General features: G+C 35.2%; 1 protein-coding gene across 1 annotated transcript in view; it reads right to left on the reverse strand.

Moving 5' to 3' along the window:
- ARAP2 (ArfGAP with RhoGAP domain, ankyrin repeat and PH domain 2) overlaps positions 1 to 19600 on the reverse strand; it is a 131250-nt gene that overhangs the window by 44659 nt on the left and 66991 nt on the right. The window contains exons 15-20 of the mRNA XM_026847313.1: positions 17895 to 18039; positions 15450 to 15552; positions 14620 to 14818; positions 11741 to 11804; positions 2914 to 3077; positions 690 to 902 (exon numbers count right to left, since the gene is read on the reverse strand). Coding sequence (XP_026703114.1) covers positions 690 to 902; positions 2914 to 3077; positions 11741 to 11804; positions 14620 to 14818; positions 15450 to 15552; positions 17895 to 18039 — 888 coding nt within the window. The remainder of the gene's footprint in view (positions 1 to 689; positions 903 to 2913; positions 3078 to 11740; positions 11805 to 14619; positions 14819 to 15449; positions 15553 to 17894; positions 18040 to 19600) is intronic.

The raw sequence follows: 19600 nt of genomic DNA on the forward strand, positions 1-19600 counted from the left end.
GTAATCTCATGGTTCTGTTTCCAGCCATACAAAGACACACATCCTCACATCCTTTTAAATACATCACAAGTTACAGTCTGGGTTAAAGTTACATTTTCTTTCAAATTAGATTAATATTTCTGAGGAAACAAAAAGCAAGTAACAGTTGTTAATAAGTTTACATTGTTAATATACATGTGTGTGAATGTTCATAAATGATATTTGAAGAATTTAAGCAGCAAGACTTCCATTTAACTATCATGCAGATGATAGCATCAACATTTTGCCACTTTTGAAGTAAACTTCTACATATGGTCAAAAGATAGAGTACACACTTTTTGCCTACTCTAAAGTTTGTCTGCTTATGGAATTCTACCATCAGTGCTTCCATAAAGTATTAAACATCACTTCTTACCTTGGCTGACCCAACTATGACACAGTGCAATATTGGTCTACTGTTTACAAATGTATTGTCAGGGAAACATTGCTATTTTTTATTATTATTCTGTTTCATTTAAAGTCAAATCATCTCTAATTAACGTAAGTCTATTGTAGTCAAGCTCTGAACATTTTTTTCCTCACTAAACTTGTTCTGGTGATTATCAAATAACATAGGTTGACACATGGCAAGCAATTAACAAGCCGCTCAAAACTGATACTGAAAATGCACATACAACTTTTCTAGTATTGAGTGTTATCGAAGACATTACCTAATGCAGAGATCCAGAATGGATAAAGTTCTTTAGTGAGAAGCGCATCATCTATTTGAGAAAGAAAACTCTTCAATACATCAGTCACATCTTCAAGCTGATGTTTTCCTGCTCTTAGTTTAACACTCCTTGCATCTTTTTTGAAGCTTTCCAGCAGTTCAGCCACACTGGAAAAATCGCCATTCTTAAGGTAGATCTGCTTGCTACCTAAACCTGTTACAGAAATACAGGACAGAAAAATAAGTAAAGGTAAAATCAAGTATTTTTTTTAAAAAATTCCAAATATTACTATATGTAAATAATATCTCTCTGTCAAACACACTGTATTTCCTACTGAAACCTCTCTGACCTTCTGCTCATACTTTGTTAGTAAACACTGACAAGTCTGCTTACACCCAACCAGACCTCTTTGCAAAAATACACATCATAATATTAAGCAAGTCTAGGATCACAATTTCAGGAATACTTTACAGGCAATTCAAATCCCCAGATCTCTTCAGGATTTCCTAAAATAAATTTCACAAGGCACAGTAAAGTAAAGAACTTTTGATGACTGGTGGTGCATTACACTTAAAACACAGCTGCTTTCATGAGCAAAACTCCCACTATTTTATTACCCTATTGATCAACTCAACTTAGGACTCAGTTAAGTATTATTGTATTAATCTAACTGGAAACATTTCACTCTTAAAAGCCTCAAGATTAGTAGAAAGTATTCCTTTTTTCTGATTTTTCTCGCATTTAGGAAGATATCAGGCACTCACTATTCTTATATTTAACACCTAAAACCACCAAAGCCCAAGGTAAATTTAAAAGAAAATTCATAGTCTAAAACACACTGAAGACTACCTTCAGTCACTGCATATGAGAGTAGCTTCAACATTTAAAAAAAAACCAAAACACCCAACAAACAAAAAAAAAAACAAACCCAACTTGTGGAAGTCTGGCATAGATGTGCAATCTCATTGTTTCTCTTTTTAGAGGCGTTTCCCACATTGCCCACATTTCTTGAAAGAGAACCATATTTTATACAAAACCCTGCTTTTCTTGTGTACCTGTCAAATTAAGTACTCTGTCAAAACCTGAGAAATCATGTCTTATGTTCTTACAATTTACCTTTCCTGTAATGCCCACAAACACTACCATTTGATACTGCCTTTTGTGTTGTTACTGTCAGGAACAGCTGTGGGACCCAATGGTGTCTACAGAAGCTTTACCATGGTGACACAAAAACATGTATGCATAGAAGTAATGCATATAAATAATTCCTTCAGCTTTCAGGTGAGTATTTTAACATCCAGTAATGCTGATCCTAAAATCTTATTTTTCAATAAGGATCTAACATGTAAAAACATTAGGAGATTTAATTTTAATTTAGAACACACATGAGCAATTGTTCTGAGTGGCAGACAAGATCACCCTGTTTTAACAACATTTCAGTACATGAAACAGTGTAAACTATATTTAGAATAATTCCTATTGCTAATGATCAAAAAATAATCTAGCATAAATATTTTTTTCCTGGTTTTAGGCAATAGTTGCAATCCAGACAAAAGTATTTACAATAACACAGTGTTGCCATATTCAAAAGTTATTTAGTTAAACTTATATCACTGAAATACATATTAAGCTCACTCATACTGACAGAGGTTACAGACACATCTATTCTGAAGACAGATTTGTACAGGGTTGATATGTGAATTTGCAGTAGTAAAAAGGACACAGACATCATCTGCACCTGATCTAATGCTATGGAAAGTTATGCTGGCAAAATTTACTTAAATGGTAACTGACTATACATCCTTAGCCTATTATGCTGAAAAAACAGCAGCCTTAAGATTGAGCTGGGTTCCACAGTTAAATCAGTTTTACAGAAGATATGCTGACCGGTCCAGGCCACAGCCTTTCCTGGTTCTCATAGCTTGTTTTCAGGGCTGAGGTGTTCTGCACTGAGACACTGGACCCCAAGGCTGAGCTACATCAGGCAAACAAGTCAATTTTTAAAATAGGAAGGTGTCTATAAAGGGCATTTATCAAGTTGTATTTCCCCAAATTGCCCATTCTCAGATGCATGGTAGCGTACTTCATAATCGCTTCAGAGTGGAGAGGCTAACGAAGGGTATTGTTTTACATAATACATAAACTCATTCAATAAGATCTGATGGTGTGGGGGCTTAGATATTATACGAATGATCTTAGGATGGATAAAAGCCACTATACTCACCATACTGTGTAACAAATGCTATACAGCTGTCCACTATAATAGGAACATCATTTTTGCTGAGCTGCTGATCTTGTAATGCATTACCATCTGTACCTGCTGCTTTTTCAATTGCAGCATACCAGACCATGAAATCCAGCTTCGTATGGCCATGGATGTATAGCGTTCTGAAAAGTATAAAAATATTTTGAATGCAGGAAAGAAATATAAAAGTGATGTTATTGTACTACAGCAACATAGCAGATGTCTGGAAAAAAAACAAACTACTTAGAATAAGACATCAAGGCACCTTCAACCACATAAAGCTGTGGTGGTAGCTATTTGTTAACAGCATCTTTTTTTTTTTTTTTCTCCCCCAACTACATTTGTACCTGCACTCTCAAAATAAATGAAAAAAGATCCACAAACACTGTTACAGGCCTTTGAAAGGACCTGACCAACATTTTAAATACTCTTATTTAGTCTTGCTCCTATATTGTTCATTAATAAATCCAAGTCCACAGCTAAGCAGGAAACAGAGAATGAGAGACAACCTTCAACATGGAAAAGGCTTTCCTTCTTCTCCATTCCCCATCACTTCCCACTTCTGTAGAGGAGCTGAAACATATTGAACTTCCCTCCTACACATGTATCAAAATGATCAGCTCAGTAAATCACACAGCTAAGCAAAATGTATGATAAAACTAAGAGTTGAGGTAAAGTGAGTTAAAGCAACACTTTAATTACCTGTTCATCTCAAAGCATGGCCCTGTCCTGGTTTTATTATTTAAACACGCTGAAATCATCCCTTCGTTTACCCTGACAGGCAGGCTTCTAAGAGACAGTGCCAAAATTGAAAAGTTTGAGTGTATGTCCACCCATATGCATGTATGTAATAAACAACTGGTTTAAGTGTTAAAAGAGCAAACAAACTTTCTACATACATACTCTTTTGTCTCCCACTAAAGAAATGTAAGGGATTCTTTTTCTTTAATGACAACAACTAATTAAGAAAAGTTAAAATGTTCTATTGAACTTCTATGAAAATACTTTCATCCAAATATAAACAAATATTAATTTTGATTATTTTATTTAGAAAAAAACATTTTATATAATGATGGAATAATCTCTTTTTTTTTTTTTTTTTAATAACATCTTAAAATTTTGCTTTTATAAACATTTCCCTTTAGTATTTGTATCTTGATAGGAAGTGAGGATGCAAGGTACATGCACAGACCCAGGATCTGAAGTATTCTCAGGATCCACCATACAGACTTAGCCATTCAGCAGCAGAGTAGGAAACACAAATACTTCAGCTTAGTTAGAGCTGCTTTTTTCAAAAGTCTCTACTTCATGACTTCAAAAGTCCTATTAACCACCATACATGCCTGGCTAGTAGAAACACTCAGCCTCTCTCTTCCATTAAGAAAGGACAATAGTTTGCATAAAGCTCTCAAGTTTTTACAGCAAAATGAGTGTGCCTAATTCAATACTGTCAGCCATTTTCTGAAGACCTGTCAGAACAGATATCCTACATGGGCGGTTCTCAACCAATGGCTTCCAAAGCAACACATCACTCCAACATCCTCGAGTATTGCTGTAGCCACAGAGAAGAAGAAATGAAAAAGTCTGAACTGACTGGAAGAGAGTCTGACAGTGCACGTTACACTATCCCTTTAGTACTACTATTCACAGATCAGCAGATTAGGACTATGACTTATAAAAGATTTATGGTTCTTCCCAAGACAAGAGATGTACACACATATGCATGTTACTGTGGTTTTATTTTCCCTGCAGAACAGGTGAATTTGCATTACAGTATTATGCAAAACGATAAATTGAACTCTCAACATATTATTTTTTGTTACCTAAAGAATTATGAGACGTACAGGAAGCAGCATACTGTAATGTGAAAATATTCTAAACAAGAAAAGGGCAACTCTGCTGTATATGAATGAATCAGTAGCAGAGGAGGAGAGAGGAAATACAGTAGTGCATTGAACTTCAAATGTAATTTGAATTTATCTGTATTTATCACAGAGATATGAAAGTCTATATCATGTGCCTGTCAGTCAACTGTTCTGATATATGAATTAGCTAAACTATGTGAAAAAGACCATCTTGTACTCTATGAATCTTCCCATCTTCCCCTCAGTGCATCACATTAGAAAAGAAGTATCAGAACTACCAAGAGATGATAGTCTCATTGTTTTCTAAAACTTGAAAAGCTGTTGAGTTAAACTCAAATTACAGAGGAAGACGTTACTTAATAATTAACAAAGAAAATGGGATATCTGTTTAAGTAGCAGCCCTATAGCACCAACACTGTCATTTTTTGTCTTAAAAAAATATAAATGTGAAAGAACTTGATGCCATTATGGAACTCAGTTTGTTCATAGAAGGTAACTAATTACTTTCCAAAAAATTATTAATTTTGCTTGGTCAAGAATCTCAGTCACCTAAAGAAAGTCAGGCAAGTTAGAGAAGCAATTTTAGCATTTACCACAACACCATAAAAAAGAAGAAGGGAGAAAAGGAAATGAAACCAGTACCAGACACAGTTCAGAATTTAGTCAGTTTACTGTGGAAGTGGCTTAGAAAGCTCATCTCAAACCACAGTATTTTTGACAGAGGGCACAGCCAGCATACATTTAAATCATAAAAACATACAACAATGTAGGAATAAGAAGTTTAATCATTTCTTCTAATTCTAACAGTTTCAGCCAAACATAACAACATATTTTCCTATGTGGAAACCATTTGTTGATCTCCATGAACGTGGAAGGTGGTATGAAAACAGTTAACAGCAGAAAAGTAGAACTTTCCTCAAAGCAGAGCAGAAGTCTACAGAACTTAATGAAGTAATAGAGACAACTTTTCAGATCTAGCTTCTGCTTTTCATGTCAATGACATCATCTCTTCCAGTTTTCAGAGACAGTACTAATAACAAATACATGTATTTCTCACTGAACTAATTGCTATTATTAAAATATAAAGTTATACTAAATGCAAGGCTTAAGATTAAGCATATAAACACAGGCTGAAGGGTCCCACGTACCACAAAACTGAACAACATAATGTCAAGAATACTTTTAAGCTTATAGGAGTAACCATGTTTGAAGGAAATTTTACTATAATGTTTACAAAGATCTACCTATCATGCAGAATAACAACTACCTTGCACACTCTGAACTGAAATGCATTCCTACAATATAAATTCCGTGCCTTCTACGGTATGTTTATGCATGTGTTACTTCTTCCAGTCCAAAAAATGGATAAAAAGAAGATACTTCACAACAAATAGTTAGCAATAGTGACTACACAGTGAATAATGGCAGGTTTTGCTTTGTTAAGTGCTTGGGCACATACAGTCCATACCCAAGACATTAATAATTTATGTACTCAAACAAACAATAAGGCCCGCCAAGGTAGATTTCTGCCTTAGTGAATTGAGGCAACTGATTGGCACAAATGACTACAGCAGTTCAAGATCACCTGGTCTCAACATCAAGGAGGATACCGTTAGCTTTTCAACTTTATTGTGGACTATCATCACATCCTTCCACACCAGTAGCCAGACAAACAACATACATGAGCACACTTCATCGACGACAGCGCAAAGGCTTATCTTTAACCCATCTTGCAAAGTCTACTAGCTTTAGCTATGCTTTGTTGCACAACTCTGCGTTGGGAAAGCAGTGATACTAAGTGATTCTGGGTAAGGATTGGGGGGAAGAAGGGTGAGAAACAGACATCAGCAGAACTCAGTGCCCGCCAGCAATGTTCAAGTGATTCTAATAATCTGAAAACAGAGGTACCAAGAAGGTATGATAATGTTATGAAATTATATCAGAATAATCAAATTGCAACTAAAGCATGGAAATTCCACTAATAATTACAGATATATAACAAAGGTCAGCAATATTTCTTCACAGGATATTAAGGGTCTTATATCCATCACATCATCCTGGAAGCACAAGTCCTTTCATTCCTCTGAGTCTTATGTTCAGGTTATTTCTAGATTCTAGAATTTTGTGCTCATATCTTACTGCTGTAATCAAAGGGTTAAGAAGAAAGCATTGTAATTAATGAACCATCAGCATAGGGAAATTGTGCCAGTATGTAGGGAAGGCTTATTATCTATAATAAGAAAGAGCTAACTACAAGAAAACTGTAGCAAGGAAAAAAAAAAAAAAGAAGCACCATCTGGATTACAGTATGGTCTGAAAACATTCACCTAAGAGAGAGCTTAAATGATAAAAAAAAAAAAAAAAAAAAAAAAAAAAAAACTGCACAACTCTTCTTCTGTAAAGTTTAGAGATTTTGCATTATGTTTTGTAGTGAGAAGATATAGTTTAAAATTACTGTATACAGTTGTTTTCAGACACCTTTCCTCTCTTCAGTGTACAGATCCCTCTGCTGGCTTCTGTTGAACTACCCCAGGAGTAGCTTCTTCCCCTATCTACTATGCAACTTGTTTGGATGGCAACAAGAGACCAAGTATCACCAGTCACTTAAGGAATTTTACAAATAGGAGAGATTAAAGGGGAAAAAATCCAAACTGAATATGAAGCAAATCAGAGGACATCTCTACGTGACAGAGAGAAGTATCAGATGCAGAAATCTGGAAAATGGTTTGCCATTTCTAGCAAGAAGTCAAGAAGCATTTTAACTATGAAAGCAGAACATAAGAGAGGGTGAATGACCGTCTGATTATGGCTTAAGAAAACAGTGTTGTGAGAAGTCAGGATTTCCAGCTGGGTTGGAGATAGTTCTAACAGGTTGACAATATGTTCCAACAGAGATCAGAGTGCAGGAAAATTTCAACAGGTGCTACACAAGGGAGTGTCTTGCTTTCTAATTTACTTTAGCAAAGATACCCAAAGACAAACATGAAATAACTTTGAGATCTGAAAAAAAAAAATCTAGAATTAGAGAAAGTTTGGGATTATTGTGAAAATTTAGGAAGTACACTGATCTTAAAAAAATCCAACCATCTTCAAAAGAGAAAGTCTTTTTGCTTTGAAAATATTTTAGCCTGGTTCAGCCTCTCATGATATGCTATTACTTTGCAATGTATAGTATAATTACAACCTCTTAATTCTGAGCTGGTATCTTCTTTTGATGAATGTGTCAGAGAATAAATGAAAACCAAGTTGCTAAGTATAAAACAAGGTAGAGGAAGCAGCTGGCAGGGGAACAGGGGCAGGAGTGGACTTGTGCTGGGTTTGTGTGGCTGGCTTTTTGATAGCGGGGGAGGGGGCTACAGCAGTGGTCCCCTGTGAAAAGCTTCTTAAAGCTCCCCTGGCTCCCAAGTCAGACCCATCACTGGCCAAGGCTGAGCCAATTAGTGATGGCGGCTGCACCTCTGTGATGACATATTTAAGAAGGGGAATCTGGGAGGAGGAGTTGGACTTGTGAGTAGGAGTTGCAAGGAGGACACCTCTGTGAACACCAAGGTCAGTGGAAGAATGAAGGAAGAAGAGGAGGAGGTGCACCAGAACAGAGACACCCAAACTGCAGCCTGTGGCGAGAGGGCAGGCTGTGCCCCTGCAGCCCATGGAGGTCCATGGTGGAACAGATGCCCACTTGCAGCCCATGGAGGAGCAAGATGGAGCAAGCGGCTCTGCCTGAAGAAGTCTGGGACTCTGTGGAAAGGAGACCCCACTGCTGTAGTTCAGTGCTGGGAGGACTGCAACACGCAGCAGGCACCCATGCTGGAGCAGCATGGGAACAGCTGCAGCCCATGGGAAGGACTCACATCAAAGAAAGTTCATGGAGGACTGTCTCCTGTGACAGAGACACCACTCTGGAGCAGGGAAGAACACGAGGAAGCCTCCCTCTGAGGAGGAAGGAGCACTGAACTGACAATAACCCCATTCCCTGCCCTGTGAAGCACTGCAGGAGAAGAGGTAGAGAGCAAATAAAAATGAGCCCAGGAAGAAGGGAAGCATTGGGGGAAGTCTTTTTAAGATGCGCTAATGCTTCTCACTGTCCTACTCTGTCTGTTAGGTGTTGTTGCTGTTAGTGTTTGAATTAAAGTGATGTTCTTTTTCTTCCCCTAATGAATCTGTCTTTTGCCTCTGACCATAATGGGTGAGTAATCCCTCCATGTTCTTATCTCAATTCCTGAGGTTTTTTTCCTTTATCTTCTCCTTCCTATTCCTGAGGGGGAAGAGGTGAGTGAACAGCTAGCTGCACAATGCTCAGTTTCCCTCTGGGCTCAAAACATGACAAGTGTATCCATATCTAAGCTACTTCAGAAAAATCTCACAGGACTTTTGATAGTATTCTTTCTGAATTCTTGTATTTTATACAAGCTGGATAGCATTATGCACCTTGCAGCCCAAAATCAATTCTAAACGCTTCCTCTGAGTAGCTATGAATCAGATGAACTTTAAATTTATGTACCCCATGAATTTAACATACACATAAATTTATTAAATATTTCGAAGGTCCAGAATTCTTAGATTTATTACATTATAATTATTTCAGCACTAAGACTTGGAAGTTTTTATAGTTCTGAAACTGTTTACTTGCATATGAAATCACTCTTAAGTCAGTTTGTAACAACCTAAGTCATTCTTTTGCCCACAGTAGCCAATGAAAAATGTGTCAAAGCAAAAGATATATGATACATGTAATGCATTATTTTCCCTATTTAATCAATTCAATAACTGAGACTTGGAAAAAAAGGCATACATATCTGTAAGTAATGGGAAGTTAGTTTGAAGTCAGTAACAAAACTAACAGTACAGTAGTACAGTATGAGCTTACTCAAGGTGTTTTAAGCATTTCTTCTAACGAAATTTAGAAAGATATTGTAAGACACTGATCACATTTATTTCTTTATCCAAAGAAGGGGGGGTGGTATTTTGTTTTTTTCAAACTTTTCTTAATTCTGGAAAAATCTTGTTTTGTTCATTCTTGCAATACCAATACTTTTTTTTTTTTTTTTTTTTTTTTTTTTTTTTTTTTTTTTACCATTTACCCTGTGTTTTAAGTGACTAACAAATCAATGTGAAAGTTGTCAATAGATTATTATATAGGGTCTCTTCCAAGTGATCATCAATCTATGCCAAAGGTGGCATTAGACAAACACTGCTATAAAATAACAGACAAATAGGAAAACCTAGAAAGTATGATGCATTATTTTGTTGATGCTGATGGCGCCTCAAAGGTATTAATTCATTTATCTGAGGTGTGAAGGGGCACAAAGAGGACTGCTGGTTTTGTTTCCATTTACAATAATTAAGTCTAAAGATGAGGATGATTTTATACTTAATCATTTTCCACACACATATATTAAATTTCTTATCACTGCAAGATGCAATATCATGCAACTGTGCTGAACACCTGGATAGTTTGGGAGTAATATCCTAAGCAAGAATCACTATGCCAAAGCATATATACCCATATGGCTTTTATGGTTAAGATAATGTGAACCCTATGCATTTAAATGCTTTATGGCAGACTTCAGTGAAGAAAAATTAAACTTATTCATGGCCACCACAAATCAGCCAGTGCCCCCATTGAAATTATTTCCAAATAGTACAGAATTTCCATTAAATTATTAAAGTAGCTCAGCGAAAACCTACCCTCACTTGACATAAATATTATTATGAAGAAATAATAAAAACTGACTTGGAGCTAGAAGTTTTGCTCAGCAGTGATAGCTCTGAAATTAGATGCACAGTTTGTTTTCATCTACTGGACTGCATCTTGAATAGGATACCTCTGGTTCCCTGGTTGCTCTATGCAGCTTACTTAATGCTGAATCTTTTAATATGCTTCTTCAGGAGAAACAAACAAACAAACAAACAAACAAACAAACAAAAAACCAAAAAAACACCAACCACCACAAAAAAAAACCACCCAAAACCAAAAAACAACCAGAAAAAGTGTTTGTTTTTGATCTGCATCACCTTACTGAATTCTGGAACTTAAACAGTATCTCAAGAAGCATTAAATTTCAGAACACACAAGTTACAATGAGTTTCTTCCAGAAGGTTTCTCCAACTCTGAAGAGATGTCAAAGCTATCTGTGTGTTTGGGTTTGGTTTTTTTTTTTCCCCAAACAGAAAATCAATCTTCCTTTATTAACCTATTTTGGGCTTGTTACAAAGACTGTAAACACTGCACCACTTCTTACACAAACGTTTGCCCAATAATCTATCACTGAAATAAAAAAAACTCCAACCTATTACAGAATAATTTTTTTTTTATATAATATTACTTTAATCTTTAAATTTGTATCCACATATAAGGCAGAAATACCCTATCTCACTTCAAGTTTCAAACTCCCATATTACCATATTTGACAGAGTCATCTCAGCAGAGTATTACCTACTTGGGAGCAGATATGGATCACGTTTGCTTCACAAGTATGTTTTTTTCTACCTAGTATGTTGTTAACTGAGATCAGACATAACAGTAAGACTAACCAGGGGGCTCACACATACTCTCTCAATCCTGACCTAGATAGATTGAGACACAGAATTCTGGGAAGCGATAAAAAAATGGAGAACTAAGTGGTAAATGCTCTGAAGAGGTACTCTTTCTTCAGAGGGTAAAAGTTAGGTCCTTTTGAAGAAACTGCTATTGTCAGACTAATCTGACTGGGAATAATTTTCTCAGTGGGAAAACTGCTTTTAATTAAGCAATACTTGTTAGCATTTCCTGACACAGACATAAAACATAATTAATACACAAAGACTTTCACTCCTTTAAAAAGTCTGCAAATTTTCCCTCTCTAGCAACTGCAAGTGAAAAAGCTCCATGACTGATCAGCAAGAATTCTAAGACATCAATATCAAAGCAGATCAAAGCTTCATTCAGATGGGAAATTTACCTTCCTTTTTCAACGAGCAGCAGGACATCTATTTTCTCTCCATTTTGCATCACACTACTGATTGCTGAAAAGAAAATACATACATATTCATATGATCTACACAGACACATACATATAGACACATACATGCATGGACATATAATTTTTTTTTCAAAATTATCTTCAGTGACAAAAGGAGCATGGAATTCTTAAACATTTCAAATAAAGAATACTGCTGATAATAGAAACAAAACTCTACAAAATACTACAACACACAGTTACAAGCAAACAATACAGAAAATTATAAGAGAAGTTAAACAGGTGCTTTTTAATGTGAAAATATGCTACAGTGTTTTATTATATTAAAATCAAACTTGCAAATAGAAGTTTTAGAAGACATAATGATTCAGAAGTAAGATGGATTTTTTTAATCCATTCATTTACTTGAAACCTAATGGCTGCAAATATTTACAGTAACATAACATGAGTTGTATGTTATATAGTGAAGGTCATTGACACCCTTCTTTTTGTTGTCTTATGATATTCCTGTTTAAAAAAGCTCCCTGAAAAACACCTATACATAATACAGAAAATACATGTGGATAGTTTTAAGAAACAGTGCTTTTAAAACTATTCTATGCACTGTACTAAAAAAAAAAAAAAAAAAAAAAAAAAAAAATGTAAGCTGTTTACTAATTAAAAATTCTTAAAAGTTAATTCTTTTGAAGTTTAGGTTTTATAGATAATCCACACCTTATCTCAACTAATTCCCAAAGACAGTAAAGTCCTGAATAACAATGAACTTCAATAAACATATTCTGATGCATGCTATATGATGGATTTGTATCATATACTCCTTGCCTCATTTATATTTACTGAGGCAAATATCAAGAAGGTAAGTGACTACATATACTTCCACTGATGATTCATTGTTTTGCAAGTTTCAGTTACATAATTCAGTCTTAGTAGTGCAGCAGACTTAATCTGGGTAAACCAGAAATGAAAGAAAAGAGAAGAGTATGGATATAATATAATGTCAAGAAATATAATTCTGTTATACAACTAATACTTAAAAATCTAACCAATCAAAACCAAAATTCAACCACAAGCTAATGTGTGTTTCATTTGAATGCAGAGGTAAACCCATCTGGGCTGCTGAACTATGACAAGATATTGCTGCTTGGGTTGATTATAAAAGTACATCACGTAGATGCTCATGTACCCCAGAGGCGGGCTGCTGAAGAACATCAAAACAACCAGCAGGTGGATCAGGCTGCTAAGACTGAAATGGCTCAAGTGGATCTGGACTGGCAACACAAGGGTGAATTATTTATAGCCCATGACTCCTCAGGCTGTCAAGGAAGAGATGCAACATGTAGATGGGCTCGGATCACAGGGTGTTGCTAAGTTGTATGCAGTTGCTAAGTTGTTGCTAGTTGTATGCAGTGTTTACATTAAGTCAAGGACTTTTCCCCTTCTCAGACCACCCCACTAGCAAGTAGGCTGGGAGGCACAAGAAGCTGGGAGGAGACACAGCCAGGACTTCTGACCCCAAGTGGCCAAAAGGATATTCCACACCATATGACATCATGCTCTGTGTATAAACTAGGGGGAAAGCTGACCAAGGGATGCTGCTCAGGAACTGGCTGGGTATTGGTTGGCTGGTGGTGAGCAATTTCATTGTGTATCATTTGATTTGCATATTCTAATTCTTTTACTACTATTATTACTATTTCCCCTTCCGTTTCTGTCCTATGAAACTGTCTTTATCTCAATGCAAGAATTTTACTTTTTTCCCTCAATTTTCTCTCTCATCCCACTGAGAGAGTGGGGGGATTGAGCGAGCAGCTACATGGTGTTTATCTGTCTGCCTGGTTAAACTACGACAATTTGAGATATAAATAGATTTTGGATGCTCATATGATTAGGGTAGGAGCAATTACAGTTGAATTATCAAAACTAATATCAGAAACAGTTCTCATACTGCCTAACTTTTTAATTCTGAATCAAGATCAAAAAGTATTCACAAGTTAAAAATAGCTAGAGGCATAAAAATACCCCTGATTAAAAACCACCTTCACAGCAAATGTAAGGCGGCAGTAAATAAACAGTAGAAAGCCCAATGGCATTTAGGCAAGTTCCTGCAAAACAGTACACAATCTGACAGCAGTTACAAAGGGGATCATCAATAAAGAGCTAAATTGTCTTCTCTATGTTACTTTAATATAAAATCTCGAATTATTTCTTCTTTTCTACATAACATATTGCCTTGTTCAATATAAAAACAAATAGGGCAGATATGCTTAAAGAAGATTCAGAGAATAATTGCAGACAATGATATAAAACTGGTCATAGAAGACCATTTGTATAAATATGCTTACTTTTCCACATCATGATATTGAGCAAAGAATATTTTTAGTATCAGATAAAAATAAAAGTCTATGTCTGTGAAATAGTTTTCCAAGAGAATTATTATTTTTCAGTACATTTGAGTATTTTAAAACTAGTCCTGTCAATCATCTCAAGAACACGTTCTACAGTGAGCTTTTCTACCCTGTCAAAAATATGAGACAATAATCCCAAAAGGTTATATGTTATTATTCAATTCTGTACTCTTGTAAGAAAGATACTGCTGCAAGTGAAACAAAAATTGTCTTCATTCATTATGAAGCTGTGAAAAAGCCTCTCCAGCGTGTGCCACTAAGTAGGGAAAAAAATCCAAGATAGAACTTTATCAACTCCATATTCAGATGAGAGTTGGAAGAGCATCTGGCTCATGCAAAGGAATAGTTACTGAGCTCCCTAATGTTTTTTACTTTAAATGTAATAGAAATGTCCTTAACAGTGAAATAATTCTGTACAGTATTTCCTGACTTCTAGATGTTAAACAAAATTCTTACTTAGTTCTTGCAATCTCCTTAGATATATGGAATCTTCTTCAGCATTCTTGATTTCAAGACAAAAATAAAGGCTTGACTTCTCTATAGCAAACCAGCCTTTTCTCCACTGATCCAGGTTCTGGCAATCTTTGTAGTATAGCTGTCCAATCAGGTCACAGTCTCTCTCTAATAAGCATTCAGCCACAGGGGGAACAAAATGCTACCAAAGAAAATGGGGTGAGTCAGATGAAGAAAAAAAACCCTCTTCCCCTAAAAAAAAAAAAATCAAGACATGGCAAATCTATAAGATTCAAGGATGAAAGCCACAGTAAAAAAAAAATAAGACTTTCAGATTTATCATTCATAAACCCATATATACACTAAATTTAAATTATAAAATCAAGTATAACATATTTTTCCATTCATACACCAGAATTCAAATATTTTTGGTTTTTAAACTAAAATTGATTTAATTAATAGTGTGATTATTACCATTTGGTACTGTATAAAATACAGTACTGCTTTATGAATTCTGCTTCAGCAAATGACAGAATTGGAACCATAAACAACTTAGCTGAAATAAACTCATATGTCTTTATACTAGAGAACCTTTAACATATTCTTAAGGTCAGCATTAAAATATTACTTCAATACCTTTTCCATTTTATTTTATTATCTTATTTCAAACATTAAATCACAGAAGTTATTTCTTCCTGAACAGAAGAAACCTTTACACACAAGCTTAATCAGTATTCATCAAGAATGGCTTCTTAGAGGATTTTAAGCTACCAATGACTATTCTTTGTGCAAAGGCTTCTGGCCTAACTGGAAAAGATAATTATCAGTATTACCTTCGCTATTGCCCAAGTCCATTTTCTTTGTGAATATGCACTTTCAGCTCCAAATAGAAAAACACGTTCTGACATTAAGTAGATTTCAAAAGTAAAGATGTCCCTAAAGCAAGCAATGGAAAAAAGCAGCTGTATTTAGTCTTCATAACAGTAGACACACAAGGGTCCCATTTCTCTCTCTACTTTTTCATTATTTCATATCTATGGAATGGAATCTATCTGCATTTCTCCTCCTATTTTACAAGCACAACCCAGCTAACGACCGATTATTTTATAACACAACATGATCATAGTGCTTTTCAGGTCAATAATACATGGTTAGAGACTACTACATAATAGTTTTTTCAGTAATTTTGAAATTAATAAAATGTTTACATATAGTCATTATAACTCACAGGTAATTTTTTGATTTTGCATGTTCATGTGATTTCAACAAGTATATTTTTGTGATGAATTAAAAAAATTTTGGTTAGGTTTAACATAAGGAGACCAACTCATTGAAAGAGAAGTTGGACACAAGGTACCACAGAATCACAGAAATCTTGGTTCAAAGGGACTTTTAGATGTCACTTGGTTTAATCACCTGCTCGAAGCAGAACTATCACTAACCATAGATCAGAACAGCAATGAAAAGCTTTGAAAACCTTCGAGGATGAAAACTACTATTTTTCTCAGCAAGCTGTTCCTGTTCTCCACCACCCTTTCTAATGAAGAGGCTTTTCCTATCATCCACCCTGAATCTCCTGAAGTGAAATGTGTGGTCACTGCCACTCTTCGTATCACCTGCCACCGCCAAGAAGAGTTTGGTTCTGTTGTGTTTATGACTACCCTTTGAAGCTGCTGTAGCTCAAGAAGTTCTTAAAAGTTTTGGGGGTGTAGTTCCTGGGGTTTTTTCCATTTTTAACAGTCAAGTAATAAGAATAATAAAAAGTAAAACAAAACAAAACAAAACAAAACAAAACAAAAAACAAACAACAAACCAGTTGAAATTGGTGTGGAATTTGAAAAGTAAATATCTTGTTGGACTTACGGTCACTCTTTAACTTACAAATTATGATTCACCAATTTATAGTATGATTTCATTTGTGACCTCTCCCTAGAATACAAATAGATGTGCTTTTTCCTTTCAGTGCTGGAGATTCAACTAAATCTGGAGAATGGAATATGAGTCAGTTCTCTCATTTTCAACAACCGCTTTGAAAACTATATGTAAATACTTAATTCTGACTAATAAAATAGACATTTTGAGGACCAATTGTTTCATTACATGAAATACCAAATCTAGATAAGTTCCTCACTTCTATGAAAATTGAGTAGTTTTCTACCATTTGCAGGTAAATCACAGCAGGAAGTTAGTCATTCCCTAAAAGTGAAGTATTCAGCCAACATGTTTTTAATTTAGGTATTATCCTGAAGTGGAACCATTTGGAGAACTAGCAGGAAACACATTATATTCGATGACAAAAGAAGTGGTATTTTTCTTTTTTCTGGATATCACGAAGCTATGCTACTGCAGAACTGTGAAGGCCATCTCCACTGTATTTTATAGAAGATTGAGGCATCACTATGTTTCAGGATTTCTCCCCTCTGAACTCCCTTTACCTCTGGAGTAACTGAAGTCCTTTCTTCCCATTACCCTTTCTAGAAGCTTACTGAATAGGCTGTTTTCTTTGCAGACACTTTTGATCTGTAAATACATGCATTACAGTATTATACTGTAGAAAGATCTTGCTATTTTATATACACACACATAAAGGAATTTAAAAGGAAGTCTTATGGAGTTTGTTAGACAGATCCAAATTAGAGTTTAAACAAAAATGTTGTCCTAGTAACAACTACTACTGAGATGCAACTCAGATTTAGCTCAATCTCTATGTGCTGTTTTTAATGTATATTGAGAGTTATAAAAGAAAAACAAGACCTCAAAAAAAAAGTTGGTATCTTCAAACTAACACAATGTTCAACACAGTGTCCTCAGCTGCAGGACAAAGAATTGATTTCAAAGACAGATAGATATGTGACCAAAACCAAAAGCATTGTGGAGAACTCTAATCTACTGTATTATTATAAGGAAGAAACAAAGCAAGTGTTTTGGCTTGAGGCAGAGGTCAATCCCAGAAAGAAAAATTAGTATTAATTGTTCAATTTATCATCATGTAACCTTTTAAGCACTGAGAATATACATTACAGTTTTAACAAGAAACAGATGTATCTAATTTATGCTGCCCTTTTAAATTACCCTAACATTTTCATTATATCACTATAAAAAACTAAAATCCCCAAATACCACTTAGCACTTATTTCTTGAAGTTAACATAAAACAATTCTGCTTTTTTCTAAGTTGCATATTCAAAATTGAGCAACAATTGAAGAGCTCTGAAAACCCAGAATAAAATCTTTGAAATACCTGTGTTTGTTTATTGAAAAATTAATTCTGGAACCTACCCTCTGTTTAAAAAGAAGTCTGACTTGTGCATTACAAGACAGATAACTTCACTGATGTCAATCATACCACTGGGAGTGGTAGTTTTATCATTTTCATAGTAGCTTAGAAAGCCACTTTCCAAAGTGCACCATCTTCTGTTGCAATCTGTGATTAAAGAAATAATAGAAAAGTCAGTTGGCATAATAATAAAAAAATACCTCTTCCTATAGAAACTGCCTCGCAGGATGCATAGTCTGTTGTAGCAGTAATACATTTATGATGAAATCTCAGTCGCATTGATTTCAGTGCGCCAGGAATTCAAAGTCTGTGCTGATACTACTTAATCTACAGAAACTCTAACACACACTAATTTAAGAAAAGAGTATTTCAAATATAACATGAGTATATTAAAATAATTTCATAAGTTAACTTTACTATTTTATAGGGCTTTTACTTGCTGTGGAACTTGATGGAGGAAGAGTTAGTACTCTCATGTTACATGTTTGCAGAATAGAGTTAAGAAAGCAAAAAGGAAAGACACTATAAAGGTAGAAACATTGAAAGCTACAAGAACAATATATTCTGACAAGAGCTGATAGCAAAGTGAGCGAGCGAATGAATATGCGGTAGCAACGAAGGGCTACTCTTTCTTTCATGTTACTGGAACTAGAGGCCAAAACCAAGTCAATCTGTTTTCCATTGATTGGTAAGGCTTGGGTGTCCACTCACTGTCACAGGATCAAGAAAAACAATTTAAGCCTTTCAAATAGTCTAGAAAAAACAGTGTCATACATGCCAGAACTTGTATCCACTGCACGCTGCTAGAAAGCACAAGGAAAACACTATCAGAAATCATGTTATTTAGCATTATTAGTTGAGTTTTTTAAAATATACTACCAAAATAGTAGAGGATGACAAACTGCAGAACAGAAAAACTAACAGCACATCAGCGGTTGAGCTCAGTTCTCTGCTGATGCAGGCCGAAGTGCCAGGTAGTAATGATATTGTACAGAATTTATTCCTCTATATTGAGGGGAGATAAACGGATACATAGTAGACAGGTGGTAGCTATAGCCATTTCAGGATGGTGTGTTCACATTAGAATGAATTGGAGATCTCTCTTGTTGCGATTCTCACATATACCTGGCAAGGGTAAATTCATTTAGCAACACTAGCATACAGAATGCGAACATTTGTAGGGTGCTTTCAACATGCAACAATTTACAGTTGTTGAGCATGGTTAAATTACCTAGTTAAGAATTCTATCTTTAAATAACTTTGAAAAGATATATTGGTGTATCTAGTAATTGCCATCTATACTTTAAAAAAAAAAAAAAAAAAAAAAAAAAAATCTGCAGAACAACTTAAAAGTATTATTGGGCATATTTAAGACCAAATGTCTGCTCCCTCTTATGAACCTAAAATATGAATGCAGCACATAAGATAGCATATTAATGACTATTTGCTACTCAAAATATTCATGCATTCGTTCTAGCTTACATCTAGTTCTTAGAATATAATTTGAAGTGCATCTATTGCCACCACTGCAGGCCTAAAGTGAAAATATTTTTAATTTCTACAGTCATAAAACTCCTATACAGCTGCAAATATTTCGGTATTTGTTAGAATTTGGTAAAACAGCTCTGGAAAGAAACCACAAAGATCGAGCAAGAAACCAAACGTATTGTAGTTGACCCAATATTTACTTAGTACGACATCTGATATT

Source organism: Athene cunicularia (genome assembly GCF_003259725.1).
Source record: "Athene cunicularia isolate RWA chromosome 4 unlocalized genomic scaffold, athCun1 chr4_part1, whole genome shotgun sequence".
NCBI classification, from domain to species: domain Eukaryota; kingdom Metazoa; phylum Chordata; class Aves; order Strigiformes; family Strigidae; genus Athene; species Athene cunicularia.